We start from the raw sequence: 14,990 nt of genomic DNA, 5'->3' as shown, positions 1-14,990 counted from the left end.
TCACTCGCTCCCTTCTACAAGACGATGTTCTACAGTTACATCACAGGTAGTACAAAGGTCAGTGAGGGGAGACAGTTACATCACGGGTAGTACAAAGGTCAGTGAGGGGAGACAGTTACATTACAGTTAGTACAAAGGTCAGTGTGGGGGAGACAGTTACATCACGGGTAGTACAAAGGTCAGTGAGGGGAGACAGTTACATTACAGTTAGTACAAAGGTCAGTGAGGGTTACAGTTACATCACGGGTAGTACAAAGGTCAGTGAGGGGAGACAGTTACATTACAGTTAGTACAAAGGTCAGTGAGGGTTACAGTTACATCACAGGTAGTACAAAGGTCAGTGAGGGGAGACAGTTACATCACAGGTAGTACAAAGGTCAGTGAGGGGAGACAGTTACATTACAGTTAGTACAAAGGTCAGTGTGGGGGAGACAGTTACATCACGGGTAGTACAAAGGTCAGTGAGGGGAGACAGTTACATTACAGTTAGTACAAAGGTCAGTGTGGGGGAGACAGTTACATCACGGGTAGTACAAAGGTCAGTGAGGGGAGACAGTTACATTACAGTTAGTACAAAGGTCAGTGAGGGTTACAGTTACATCACAGGTAGTACAAAGGTCAGTGAGGGGAGACAGTTACATTACAGTTAGTACAAAGGTCAGTGAGGGTTACAGTTACATCACAGGTAGTACAAAGGTCAGTGAGGGGAGACAGTTACATCACAGGTAGTACAAAGGTCAGTGAGGGGAGACAGTTACATTACAGTTAGTACAAAGGTCAGTGTGGGGGAGACAGTTACATCACGGGTAGTACAAAGGTCAGTGAGGGGAGACAGTTACATTACAGTTAGTACAAAGGTCAGTGAGGGTTACAGTTACATCACAGGTAGTACAAAGGTCAGTGAGGGGAGACAGTTACATTACAGTTAGTACAAAGGTCAGTGAGGGTTACAGTTACATCACAGGTAGTGCAAAGGTCAGTGAGGGTTACAGTTACATCACGGGTAGTACAAAGGTCAGTGAGGGGAGACAGTTACATCACGGGTAGTACAATTGTGCAGTAAGGGGAGACAGTTACATTACAGTTAGTACAAAGGTCAGCGAGGGGAGACATACAAGTCTAACAATAAGTCTCCCTCCCACTGTGCTCTGGCCTCCTGCCTCCTTTCTTGGGAAGCAGTGAATCTTGCTCTATGCTGTGGACTTCTGCAAGGCTACTGGTGAGTCTGAGAACAGAAAGACACACTGCTCTGTCTCATTCTCTGTAGTGAAGCCTGTGGTAAATTTAACGTCTTTGTCTTCCGACCTGATAACACCATCTTGGTCCTCACTCTAGAAGACCACCTAGGGGCTCGTATGCCTTTTGATTCGAGCATAACCCCCCACAGAACACGTGTTCCACAAATCACTTAATCAACCCTTCCCCCAGTCCCAGGGCTGGTGAGAAGGCTTAGCAGGTAAAAGTACTTTTGCCAAGCCTGGAAACCTGAGTTCGATCCCAGAACGTGCACAGTGGGCAGAACTGACGTCTATAGGTTGTCCTCTGACCCCTACAAGTACACTATGGCGCAAGCACGTGTCTCCTCTGCCCACAGATAACAGATGGATAAACACGGAAAAAAGGTTCGAACTAGCTCGAAGTGATGAAAATTGAGACTTCTAATCTCTTTATTCTGAGCAACGTCATCGTTAATAATTTCGAGTGTGTCAATCTTGGTATATAGGAGTTAGTTCACAGGGAGACTGGGCTAGAGGTAGAAGTTCTGGGCATGCATGGTGTACTTGGAGCTGACCATATCTTCCGTCTGCCTTCAGTCACAGTCAGGCTTGCACGCCTGACAAAGGGCATGGACCAATGAGTCCACGGCAACATTACAGATGAAAATGGGATCCCAATTCACTTGTGATTTGTGTTTTTCACATTAGTAAAAGCTGAGCGCTCTATTTCGTTACTGTTGGGAGAGTCGCATATTTGGTTTGTGAAATGCCAGTGACCCTGCTTTGCCCATTTTTTCCTGAGATATTTATCCTTTTTAAAAAACTGAACACGCGGGGCTGGGGATTTAGCTCAGTGGTAGAGCGCTTACCTAGGAAGCGCAAGGCCCTGGGTTCGGTCCCCAGCTCCGAAAAAAAAGAACCAAAAAAAAAAAAATGTTCTAGAATAAAAACTGAACACGCTAACTTTTTGGATATTAAAAAGTTAGCCCAGTGCTAGCAGTTGCCAATGTTTTCTTAGTTCATTGTTTGTGGCAATTCTGATAGGTATAATCTATACTTTTTATGGCCCTGGGGCTATGGATATATATATATATATATATATATATATATATATATATATATATATATATATGTATGTATGTATAACTTCTAGGGAAAGACTTCTCCTGTGTGGTCTCGCACTTCCGTATTCTATTGTTCAATTTAAAATTCTGCATCACTCTGGAATTTAGTCAGCTCATCTTTCCTCAGCTATGCAGGTAGTCTCAACAAAATAAATGGAAAAAAAAAAACCACAACCCACTACTCATTAGTCTCGCTGTGCTCTGTGGACCGGAAGATCAGAAGAACACTGCTCAGGTAAAAATGAGGGTCCATTGCCTCAATACCTACATCACCAATTGTGGCCAAGGAGTGCTGGACACAAGCTGTTAGCATAACGGGAAACAGGGTTTTAAATTTAAGCTAAATAAAGTCTCAACTTAAATGTCTGAATGTGGATGGAGGGCCAGTTGTAATTAACCACCTAAACAAGGAAAGGCCGAAGGGATGTCGCCTTGCTGGGCAAGGGTCTCACTATACCTGACCTTAGTGGTCTGTCTGGCTTAAACTCTCATTCATGCTGTGTTTTTCATAACCATGTGTGCACAGTGGCCTGCCATTGAGAGTGGCCCTCACAGTGCCCCTCACTGGAGTCAGCTCCTGGACCTTGGATGCGGGATTTCAAATGCACCTCTGTGGCTGCCTCCTGTGCTATGCTATCTCTCCAATCTCCCCTTTGCAGAAACCAGGGAAACATTTGTAGCTAACCATACCCTGGGCACAGTTTTATTGCATTTTCCCCCACATTTCCATTACTTTTTTCACAGGTTTGATCATGTCCCAGTAGAGTGTGAGTTTAAGCTTGGCGGAATGTGTCTGTTTTGCTACTCCACAACCTATAATCACCGCACAGTATGTTTATAAGAGAAATTGCTGTCTGATTGGTAATTCCTAGTGTTGTTTCCGCAGTGCAGTGATGGATTTCAGACTCTCTGACCCCTGGAGGTCTACCTGACTGCTCAGATTTTATAAATCCAGGTCCTATGGTATCATTTTGGGCAGGCAAAGGTATTTGTTGGGCCCGATATGATTTTAAGCACTAACATCACAGCTAGGTTAGGATGGGACTCATTGCAAGTATCCATGAAGTCTGAGTCTCAGTTTGGACAGCTGCTGGAGAACTGAATCAAGTGCACACCAGTGGCTTAGCAGCAAGGAGAGCGCCGTAGAGGCTAGGACCAAGGACAGCACCACACGGATCGATTGGGACAGCGTATCAAGGAGCCTTTGGGCTGGAATCAGCACCAAGGACAGCATCCCCATGCTAGTGGTAAGACTGAGGAGCACAGGAACCCAGTAGGAACAATACAAAGAATAGTGCCTTCAGGGGACATTAGGAATCAGCTCTTGGAGAGGGGGTTTGGAGGTGGGGCTCTGTCTCTCTCTGTTGTTGGTGTCTCTTTGTCTTCTAGGTGCTATACTTCCCCAGACAAGGTTAACATGCTGTTGACTGAATATGGCTGATGAAGGAGACCTCCCTTTCCTAGGGGACTAGAGAAGGCCTGAAGATGCAGAAATGTGTACACTGATCTACAGAGCAAGGAGACCTGATCCAAAGTAGCAACAGAAAGGCGGACACCGCTGCCCTGTGGGAGAGTCACTGGGAGGTGTTCGAGCTTACTCGAGTGACTATCTCTCCATGCAATTCCAGGGAGGATGCTTAAATCCACACGGTATGTTTCCAGGCATGCGTCTACAGGAAAAATGAAACTCTGACATGGATCCCGTGGTTACTTTTCTGCTGGAGCTGTCCTTAACAGTGAGACTCAAAAGGATTTGGCGATTTCAAACCTTAAAACCTTCTTCTCGATGAACACACCACGTTTAATTTCTCCACTTCCTATTCATGTTAATGGGAGGAAGATCATCAGGGAGTATTCAAGAAAATTATAAAACTAGATTTGGGCTTTTTCTCATTCACACATTTTTAATATCTTTAAACAATTACAGTCAGCATACATGTTTGCATGATCCGTACTATGTACAGATCAGTGTACCCTGCTGTCAATTCACTCCCACTGCCTCCCCACCCTGCAGCTTCCGGATGCCTGTCCACCCCGAGAGCCCCCCTTTGCATCCCTAGCCCATATTATACACATGCGTACAATTAAATATTCCTTTGCATATGACAAACCATGAAATATCATGCCTCTCTCCCCCTAGATTACCCTCATGAATTTCCCTAAGTGGCTATGGACCAGGCTATTATACCTCAAAAACAAAACAAACAACAACAACAACAACAAAAAAAAAAACAACCGAAGAATAATAATGAAAATTCACAACACTGTACAGCAAGTGTGGTCATCAGTCAAGGAAAAGAGTAAACATTTCCCACAGTTCCATCAATAAAGCCGCGTTATTGAAACACAACTGGACGCTTAAAATCTGAGCTGCCCACGTGGTTGGAATGCATTTCTCGCATGTCAAGCACTGTCTACGCACATACTTCACAGCCTGGCTTTAATGCATCAAGAGCAATTCCAGTCTATGAATATACACAGCAAACCAGTTTCAAATACCGAGTGCTCAGCTTTATAACCTGAAGCTCAGAGAACTGTCTGATGCGGCTTGTTTCCTCCCACATCATAGGGAGGGAAGGGAAGTTGGCTCAGGCTCCCAATTACAAGACCCGTGGCAGTCAAAAAGCTTGCCTACAGGCTGCAAACCACCTCCAGGCGACACTTTCCCAGCAGCTGCCCTGTCCCTGGCTACATGAGCTATCCCCCCTCAGTCAGTCCAGATGCCAATCATCCCTTACCCCACACCTGAAGAGTCGAATCATTTTAATGAACGGGTGTGGAATAGGATGTCAGACCATGTCCTGCTCAATCGTTGCCTTTATGGTTTCCCAGTTCGCTCCTCCCGAATCTTGCTAAACATTAAAAAACAAAACAAAACAAAACAAAAAACCCAGCAAAACAAAACCATGTGTTCGTACCAAGATTCACACTCGCAGCTGCTCCAAGTTAACCTCTTAAAGCAGGAAACCGGCTTCCAGTTCAGTTTCCTACGGCAAGAGGATGGAGGTATGCAGACAGTGGTACCTGCTGTCTGGTAGGCAACGAAACATGACTGACAGTTTGGGCGTGAGCAATGCATTCAAAAGACTGTGACGACCATCCTAGATTACTGTACCAGCTCCCTGCCATAGCTGTAGAAGAAAGGAAAACTTTCCTTGACACAAACCGCCTTTACAACCCATAGACCAAACCTAGGGGAAACACGGGAAGCAGTAGTTAGGGCTGAAGAGAGAAAAGACTGTAGCCAAGAATCTGTAGGACAAAAAAATGAATCTATGATCACTAATATCACTACTACACAAAGGACCACTGAGACACGAACAACAGCACTGTGCTCGTTGTGCCATGACTGTGTGGTAACTACAGCCATCTGACATTTGACAAAAATGCCCAAGACATATACCGATGATGTAGGAGGATGTCACAGGTGAGGCAGGCACAAGATAGGAGGAGACCTGTCACTGGAGGAGAAGGAAGGATGGGCGGGAGAGAAGTTTGAAGGAAGAGGAGGAGACTGGAACAGAGGGAGGGAGAGACAGGAGGGGGAGAGAGGGAGAAGCCGTGGCAGGACGATGGAGGCTGACGTAAAGATCATGCTCTGTGTGATTACAGGTTGATATTAATGTTCTCAAGGGATGGATGGTACTGGGCTTGTATGTATAAGTGGGCAATTATATCTTACCAATTGGGTCAAAGGTTTGTGTGTTGTGTGTTTCTTGGTTTGAGTGTAGGAAAGTGTGCGGTGGCAAGAGACACTGGGCTGCCGCGGAATTGGGATATGTTTCCGCCAAGATATCTAGCAGGTATCTTGGGGCACTGCGGTGCTGGACATAGCAGGGTAAAAGACAACAATACCTTTTTATTTTTTATATTTTTACAACAATACGAAGAAGACAGCATTTTTCAATTGATGGCACTGGGAAAACTGGATGTCCACATGTGGAGGACAGATGTTAGACTGGTATCTCTCATCTCGAACAAAAACTGAGTCCAATTGGATCAAAGACCTAATGTAGCATGGGGCATGCTAGAAGGAAGCAGCACACCACAGGACATAGGGGAGGAAAGGGTTTTCTGAATAGGACACCGTTTGCCTAGGAATTAAAGCCAACATTGGACAAGAGGGACCTCATAGGACTAACGAGCTTCTGAACAGCCAAATTGAGTGAGGAAGCTCACAGAATAGTAATCCTTGCCGGTTATAAATCTGACAGAGAATTCATACCAGGATGTATGAAGAACTCAAAAATACAGAGTCGGAAACAACTGACTCAATTAACAAATGGGCTTTGGATCTGAACAGAGTTCTCAGTAGAAGAAATAAAAAAACGGTTAAAAAATACCTCAAAAACATTCATCATCCCTAACAATTACAGCAATGCAAATGAAAACAATTCTGAGATTTCATCTTACCCCAGTGAGAATGGGAAAGGTAATAAAAGAGCTGACAACGGATGCTTGTGAGGTTACAGGGCGCAGGGAGACTTCACGCACTGTTGAGGGGATTGGAAATCAGTGTGGAGACCCCCCCAAAAGCTAAAAATAAGTCTACCATATGACCTAGCTGCAGCACTCCGTGGCACATGCCCAAAGGACTTGGCATCCTTAGTCCACAGATACTGGCTCAGCCATGGTCACTGCTGCTTTATCCACAATAGCCTGGAAAGAACTTAAACGTTCTTCAACAGATGAACGGATAACAAGAATCTGGTACATACACAATGAAATACTATTCAACTGTGAAGAAAAATGAAATCATGAGATTTGCAGTTAAATGGCTGGAACTAGAAAAGATAGATGGAGTGAGGTAACCTAGACCCAGAAAGACAAATAGCACATATTCTCTTGTATCTGTGGTTCCTGGCTCCAAGATGTGAGTATAGATCCTGTAGTAACTACAGGAAAATAAAGAGGAACCACTGGGGGTGCCTAGCAAGGTCTAACTGATCTTAGGGGGAAATAGGAAAAGGGGTATGTGGGGGCCTTAACTTGATAGGGAGGAAGGAGATACACATGAAGGATGGTAAAACAGCAAGGTGGATGTCTAAAGACATCAAAGGAACATTGTTTATCTTCCTAACATTACATATAGTACACACCTACACACACACACACACACACACACACACACACACACACACACACACACCTGTGCTGACAGTGCTTCCCCAAGATCCATGGGCTACCTATCAAAACCTTTCAAGACCAGGCATGAGAAACCTTCTTCTGAACTGGTGATCAGAGCTGCCCAAGAGACTTCCAAAACATTATAGGCTATTACTGCTGCCCTTGATTGCCTCCCTGAGGTGGCAGGGTAAGTTCCAATTGCTGAAGGCACAATGCACTTTGAATGCAGGACCCAAAGGACCCGATAACCTCCTCCCTGAAGACTACCTTTCACGGTACCAGAAGAATTGATGCATGTTTCCAAGGGAGGGAAGCAACCAATAGTCCTATGACACCTACAAAGCACATCGACTACCATGGCTCTCTGACCCTAAGAATGCAGCAGTGGTGCACACGCCTTGGTGGTAACCAATGGCTCTCTAATCGGACTTAAGACCCACTCAAAAAGAGGGAAACCGAGCCAACTACAAGAGAATTCAAGGAAAAGAATGTAAAACTGTCACTTTACTAAACCAACACAATCTCTAACTGCATCTAAATATCTATCCTTATACTCATAGATGAGTGTAACTCACAAGCTTAATAAGGGGAAGTTCTTTTTGCAACGACCATTACAGAAAACCATAATTGGTTGAAAAATGCAGAGAATAAGTGATCAAAAGACTATGTGCTGTCTCGTCCCAACCGACACATTTACAACATAACTCTTGTACCTAAGGTTCAGGGATCATTGCCCAAGAGGCATCAGAAGGATTTCAATATTCATAGAAATATGATGTCTGCTAAGATTGTATCACCTAGAGCTCTCTGCTCCCAAACTCCGTGGGAGAGAGACCTCACCGCCTGATCAGGTGGGCACTCCTGAGGCTGCAGAGCGGAGGAGACCACCAACACTGCCCACCCATGCCCACATCCCTGGCCCAAGGGGCAACTGTATAAGGCCTCTGGGTTCCCGTAGGGGAGGGCCCGAGAGCGGCAGGACCCCTGCGCCTGAGACACCGCCGGAACCTGAAGGAAACAGACCGGATAAACAGTTCTCTGCACCCAAATCCCGTGGACGGGAGAGCTGAACCTTCAGAGAGGCAGACACGCCTGGGAAACCAGAAGAGACTGCACTCTGTGCACATCCAGACGCCAGAGAAAAACACCAAACGTCATCTGGAACCCTGTGCACAGAGGCTCCCGGAAAGAGCGGCGCAGATCTTCCCGGTTGCTGCCGCCGCGGAGAGGACTTAGGCAGTACCCCACGAGCAAACTTGAGCCTTGGAACCACAGGTAGGACCAACTTTTCCCCTGCAAGAAACCTGCCTGGTGAACTCAAGACACAGGCCCACAGGAACAGCTGAAGACCTGTAGAGAGGAAAAACTACACGCCCGAAAGCAGAACACTCTGTTCCCATAACTGGCTGAAAGAAAACAGGAAAACAGGTCTACAGCACTCCTGACACACAGGCTTATAGGACAGTCTAGCCACGGTCAGAAATAGCAGAACAAAGTCACACTAGAGATAATCTGATGGCGAGAGGCAAGCGCAGGAACCCAAGCAACAGAAACCAAGAGTACATGGCATCATCGGAGCCCAATTCTCCCACCAAAGCAAACACGGAATATCCAAACACACCAGAAAAGCAAGATCTAGTTTCAAAATCATATTTGATCATGATGCTGGAGGACTTCAAGAAAGACATAAAGAACTCCCTTAGAGAACAAGTAGAAGCCTACAGAGAGGAATCGCAAAAATCCCTGAAAGAATTCCAGGAAAACACAATCAAACAGTTGAAGGAATTAAAAATGGAAATAGAAGCAATCAAGAAAGAACACATGGAAACAACCTTGGACATAGAAAATCAAAAGAGAGGACAAGGAGCTGTAGATACAAGCTTCACCAACAGAATACAAGAGATGGAGGAGAGAATCTCGGGAGCAGAAGATTCCATAGAAATCATTGACTCAACTGTCAAAGATAATGTAAAGCAGAAAAAGCTACTGGTCCAAAACATACAGGAAATCCAGGACTCAATGAGAAGATCAAACCTAAGGATAATAGGTATAGAAGAGAGTGAAGACTCCCAGCTCAAAGGACCAGTAAATATCTTCAACAAAATCATAGAAGAAAACTTCCCTAACCTAAAAAAAGAGATACCCATAGGCATACAAGAAGCCTACAGAACTCCAAATAGATTGGACCAGAAAAGAAACACCTCCCGTCACATAATTGTCAAAACACCAAACGCACAAAATAAAGAAAGAATATTAAAAGCAGTAAGGGAAAAAGTTCAAGTAACATATAAAGGCAGACCTATCAGAATCACACCAGACTTTTCGCCAGAAACTATGAAGGCCAGAAGATCCTGGACAGATGTCATACAGACCCTAAAAGAACACAAATGCCAGCCCAGGTTACTGTATCCAGCAAAACTCTCAATTAACATAGATGGAGAAACCAAGATATCCCATGACAAAACCAAATTTACACAATATCTTTCTACAAATCCAGCACTACAAAGGATAATAAAGGGTAAAGCCCAACATAAGGAGTCAAGCTATACCCTCGAAGAAGCAAGAAACTAATCATTTTGGCAACAAAACAAAGAGAAGAAAAGCACACAAACATAACCTCACATCCAAATATGAATATAACAGGAAGCAATAATCACTATTCCTTAATATCTCTCGAAATCAATGGCCTCTACTCCCCAATAAAAAGACATAGATTAACAAACTGGATACGCAACGAGGACCCTGCATTCTGCTGCCTACAGGAAACACACCTCAGAGACAAAGACAGACACTACCTCAGAGTGAAAGGCTGGAAAACAACTTTCCAAGCAAATGGTCAGAAGAAGCAAGCTGGAGTAGCCATTCTAATATCAAATAAAATCAATTTTCAATTAAAAGTCATCAAAAAAGATAAGGAAGGACACTTCATATTCATCAAAGGAAAAATCCACCAAGATGAACTCTCAATCCTCATCTTCGGTTGGTTTATATACAAGTGTGCAATTTCTAGGCTTGAAAGTAAAATGATGCTATCTGGTGCTGGATAGAGGAGCCTTATTTTTTATTATGGCAGCTTGCTATTTTTGTAACATGGTGATTTGGTTGAACACAATAAAATACAGTAGTAACTGATCTCTCCTTCTTCCTGGATGAGTGAGGAGATGATTAAATGTTGATGTCAGCATCCTTGAGCATATTCAGATGAGCTTCTGCTTCTGTTGAAAAGGATGCTGTGTTTGATTGTGGTCCGAAGCTTTGAAGCACTACTTGGCATCTCCTTCCTTGGAGGTCTCACTGTTTAAACATAACAGATTTGATAGCTTGTTGGTAAGGTGAGGTCCAGCTTGTCTCCACTAGGTCATCTTCATGTGAATCCGGTGGTTATATGGTTTTGTTCTAGGGATATTTCATTTTTTTAATAACGGTTTTAGCTGACATTCATGGAGAGAATGAATCCTTAGAACTGTGCCACTAGTGAAAGGAAATCCTGTCTAGAGTATGTTTCTTTACAAAGCTGTGTCACACCATCCTTTGGGCCCTCTGCTGGAAAAGTAGAATCAAGTCTCAAATAATGCCTTTTAAATTGTATCCTCTAGTATTATAGATGTAGGACAGTACTGTATCATACCTCTGTGGATGTAAAATAGCTTGTACCTGCTTTATGATACGTAGTAGTGACCGTGCTTTCAGAGCTGTTTTTAATGATAAAAAAAATAAATATCCACAGGAGGAAATATGGAAGCAAAGTTTAGAGCAGAGACTGAAGGAATGGCCATTCAGAGCCTGCCCCACATGTGGCCCATATATATACAGTCACCAAAACTAGGTAAGATTGATGAAGCTAAAAAATGCATGCTGAAAGGGACCAGATATAGATCTCTGAAAGACACATCCAGAGCGTGTCCAATACGAGGTCAATGCTAGCAACAAACCACTGAACTGAGAATAGACCCCCTTTGGGGGAATCAGAGGAAGGAGTGAAAGAGTTGAAGGAGCTTGCAACCCCACAAGGACAACAATGTCAACCAACCAGAGCTCCCAGGGACTAAACCACTACTGAAAGACTATACATGGACTGACCCAGGGCTCCAACTGCATATGTAGCAGACAATAGCCTTGTTGGGCCACCAGTGGAAGGGGAAGCCCTTGGTCCTGCCAAGGTTGGACCCCCAGTACAGGGGGATGTTGTGGGGGGGTTAGGGGGTGGATGGGGGGAATACCTGTATGGGGGAGGGGAGGGGATGGGAGCTTATGGACAGGAAACTGGGAAAGGGAATAACATTTGAAATGTAAGTAAAGAAATATATCTAATAAAAAGAAAACTGGAAAAAAAAAAGATTGTATCACCTAGAAATGTCAAAGAAGATACACCCATGGAGTCTTGCCAACATGGCTGCCTAAGCAAGGCCTGAACAATGACGACATGTTAACATGCAAGGAGCGGAGTTCACAGGGCCTTGACCCTAGACAAAGGACTACAGGCAACCAAGGGAGGCTGACGGTGGGAGAAATAGTCTTCTCCAAGGCCTCCAGTTGGTTATCAAGACCAGATGGTCAGCTCTGAAATCATATACATACAGATAACAATATATGGACCAAACAGGCTGTATTTATATATTCATGAATATATATATGTGTATGTATATATACCTACATACATATGTATATATAAATGACATACACATACACATATGCCACACACATATACATATATATACATACATATCTGTATATATCTTTATACACATTCCACATACACACACACACACACACACACCCCAAACCCACATGGGAGAACACTGAACGAAAAGAGGGAATGAAATTTGAGCTGGAGTAATTAGTGGGTGGGGTCCACGGGAGGGGGTTTGGGGGGAAGAGAGGTGGGGAAATGGTATAATTATAATCTCAATGAATAAAAATAATATTAAAAAATGACAGAGAAGTGATCTCAAAAGGGTCATAAGCTCAAGATTAGCTTTTATATATTTATATATCTGTCAGGAACAAGAGAAGTCTCCCTTGCTGTGCCTTTATATCGCATGGTCTAAGCAAGAGTCTTCTGAGGAATAGTCTCTCAGGTCGACACAACAACGCTGCGTGGGAACTGGCATTGTTGGGTCTCTCCCTGTAGCTTTTCCTGTCGCCCCACGTCTCCAGGACATGTATTTGCCAGAGAGCAGTGTGCGAGAAGCATTACCTGCTCTCCCTGAGGTGATAGAAGCCGAATGGGTACTGAAGGGGTTGCCAGGAGTCAGGACAATGACTGGATAAGGGGACAGCAGCAGAGGCTCCTGTTCTAATTGTAGCTGAGCCCAAGCCTACCCGCGTCCCATCTCCTTTACCAACACAAAACATGAAATGAACCCAACAAAAACTACGCTGTGGCCTCTTCAGTGTGGCTGGGATGTACTGACACCAGATTCCCTCCACTGAGTCCCGTTGCACGTGTATAGCGTGAGGCCTGTCCTGCCAAAATCGGCTGTCAAGACTTGAAAAGCGTGTTCATCCACAGAGGCTCCGGGCTAAGCGGATATACTGTCCAGAGTTAAGAGAGACAGGGATGCCTGCAATCCATCCTTACCTGTCAGACCACGAACGGGCTTCTGCTGTACCGCTTCAGGGGTCGAGTCCTTGGATGGTGTGTCCAAAGCTGGAGTCTGGGGAGTGCCCTTTTCTTGACCACTTGAGACGTTAGGGAAAAGTCTCTTCAGCACTTTCTCAGTAAACACTACAAAGGCAACAGATTGGCAATTATTTCCTACATTTACTTGAATCACATATGGCTTTCATTCAAAACAAGGGCGTCTTTATTATCCCACAGCCAAGAGACTGTCCCCAGCACTGGTCCCCAGCGTGGCACATCCTCTCAGGCCAGCATGCAGACAACTTACCAGAGCCCACACTTCAAATGGACGCCCATGGACGCTGCTCCATGGCCCCACACTAAGAGGACGATCACCTCTGTGTTTGGCCTTCAGAAGGCGTGGACTCGCAGACAGGGCAGGATCCTAGACCAGCTAGGGATGAGGACACTCTGAGGTTTACTTGTTCGTTACCGCACTTGCAGGGGGTGCCTGTGCTCTATGACTGCTGTTCCCCGATGGGACTCTGTCTTACACTGAATTTCTTCTACACTGCCTACAGTCAATGAGCTACCACACGGTGGAATTGGCGCTAGGTTCCAGAAACTAGCCAGGCTGGGCAGTCTATGTGAGGGTCATACTGCTCCTATAGCCTGACAGACAGAATAGCTCTGAGGAGACCAGGGGGCCATGGAAGGGTAATACCCGCTCCAACATCTCTCTCCTTTAAACTGAACTAGCTGACAGGTATAACTGGAGAAACAGTTTTGCAGAGTTCGTAAAGCTTCGGTGTGCATGTGGAGATCCCTCGCTTGCACCCTCAGGAATCCTAAGGGTCCTAGAATGCTCAGCTAGTCAGTGCAAGAAGTAGAGTCCAAATGATTGAAGGTGTCGACCTGCAATGGGAAACATGAGAAACGATCCCGAGGGTGGCTTGTGGATGAAGCAGATGAGATTTCCCTGGTCATATACAGGAATAGCCTAGCTATAAAAGGCATGTCTTCAAATTCCACCATACTCTCAGAGAATCTGTGCTGAGAGCCACCCCTTTAAATGCGTGGTTTAGTGGTAGCGAATACATTTGTTTTTTAAAGATACTTGCTATTCTTTCTTTCTTGCAGAAGTTTTCATTTCAGGTCTAATGTTGAGATCTCTGATCCATTTGGAGTTGATTTGTGGGCAGGGCGAGAAAGAAGGACCACATTTCATTCTTCTACATGTAGATGCCCAATTGTTGGAGTTGTCATAATAAATAAATAAATAAACAAATAAATAAATGCAGGCAAAAGGAGTCTTTAAGAAGAAGAAAGTGGAGTTCTGAATCTAGCCTTGGGCGATACAGATATAACAGCGAAAACGCTGACGTACCAAAGACAGGCGCATCCACACCAGCCCTCATCATAAGACAGGTGGGGTGACAGAACCAACAGTAACAGTAATGACCTGGGCTATCGAGACCACAGAAGGACTTAAGAATGTAAGAAATGGGTTTACGTTTTAAAAATAAACACACGTACAATTTTAGTATAAGAAAGTCCTGAAAGTTTCTACCTCAAATTTTTATGTAGAAGAGATGAATGGGAAAGTGTCATAAGACTTCAAGTGTGCAAGAGTAGACACAGATTCTCAATACACATCAACCAAGCAGGGCCAAGGGGCGATCTTCCTTTGTAAACTGAAAGTCAACAGTGTTCAGACAAAACAAGACAAGATTAAAAGAAAAAAAAAAAAACCCAAGGAGGAACCTTTCATCATCCCAAATATATTAAAGTGTTTCGTAAGCCCAAGAAAATACTGTGAGTTCCATGTTAGGTTAGGATTTTGTCATCAAAAGCTGCTTATCTTTGGCTTCTAACCACTTCTCTGCAAGAGGTGGCAGGCACTCAGAAAATGCGTGCCACCACCATCCTGCTGCAAACATCATTATCGTAACGGGAATG

At 44.5% G+C, this 14,990-nt stretch overlaps 1 protein-coding gene across 6 annotated transcripts in view; it reads right to left on the bottom strand.

The window, feature by feature from the left end:
- Positions 1-14,990, bottom strand: part of Erich1 (glutamate-rich 1) — a 67,826-nt gene that overhangs the window by 40,252 nt on the left and 12,584 nt on the right. For 5 of the 6 annotated variants that reach the window (XM_006253395.4, XM_039094598.2, XM_039094597.2 and 2 more), the window contains exon 2: positions 13,050-13,196. In XM_006253395.4, coding sequence (XP_006253457.2) covers positions 13,050-13,196 — 147 coding nt within the window. Of the gene's footprint in view, positions 1-13,049; positions 13,197-13,359; positions 13,377-14,990 lie in introns of those variants that run through there. The other variant, XM_039094600.2, reaches the window with a different exon arrangement.

The sequence above is a fragment of the Rattus norvegicus genome, chromosome 16, assembly GCF_036323735.1.
Source record: "Rattus norvegicus strain BN/NHsdMcwi chromosome 16, GRCr8, whole genome shotgun sequence".
Classification (NCBI taxonomy): domain Eukaryota; kingdom Metazoa; phylum Chordata; class Mammalia; order Rodentia; family Muridae; genus Rattus; species Rattus norvegicus.
Note: the sequence above shows the minus strand (reverse complement) of the source record. Positions and strands in the feature narration are given on the sequence as shown.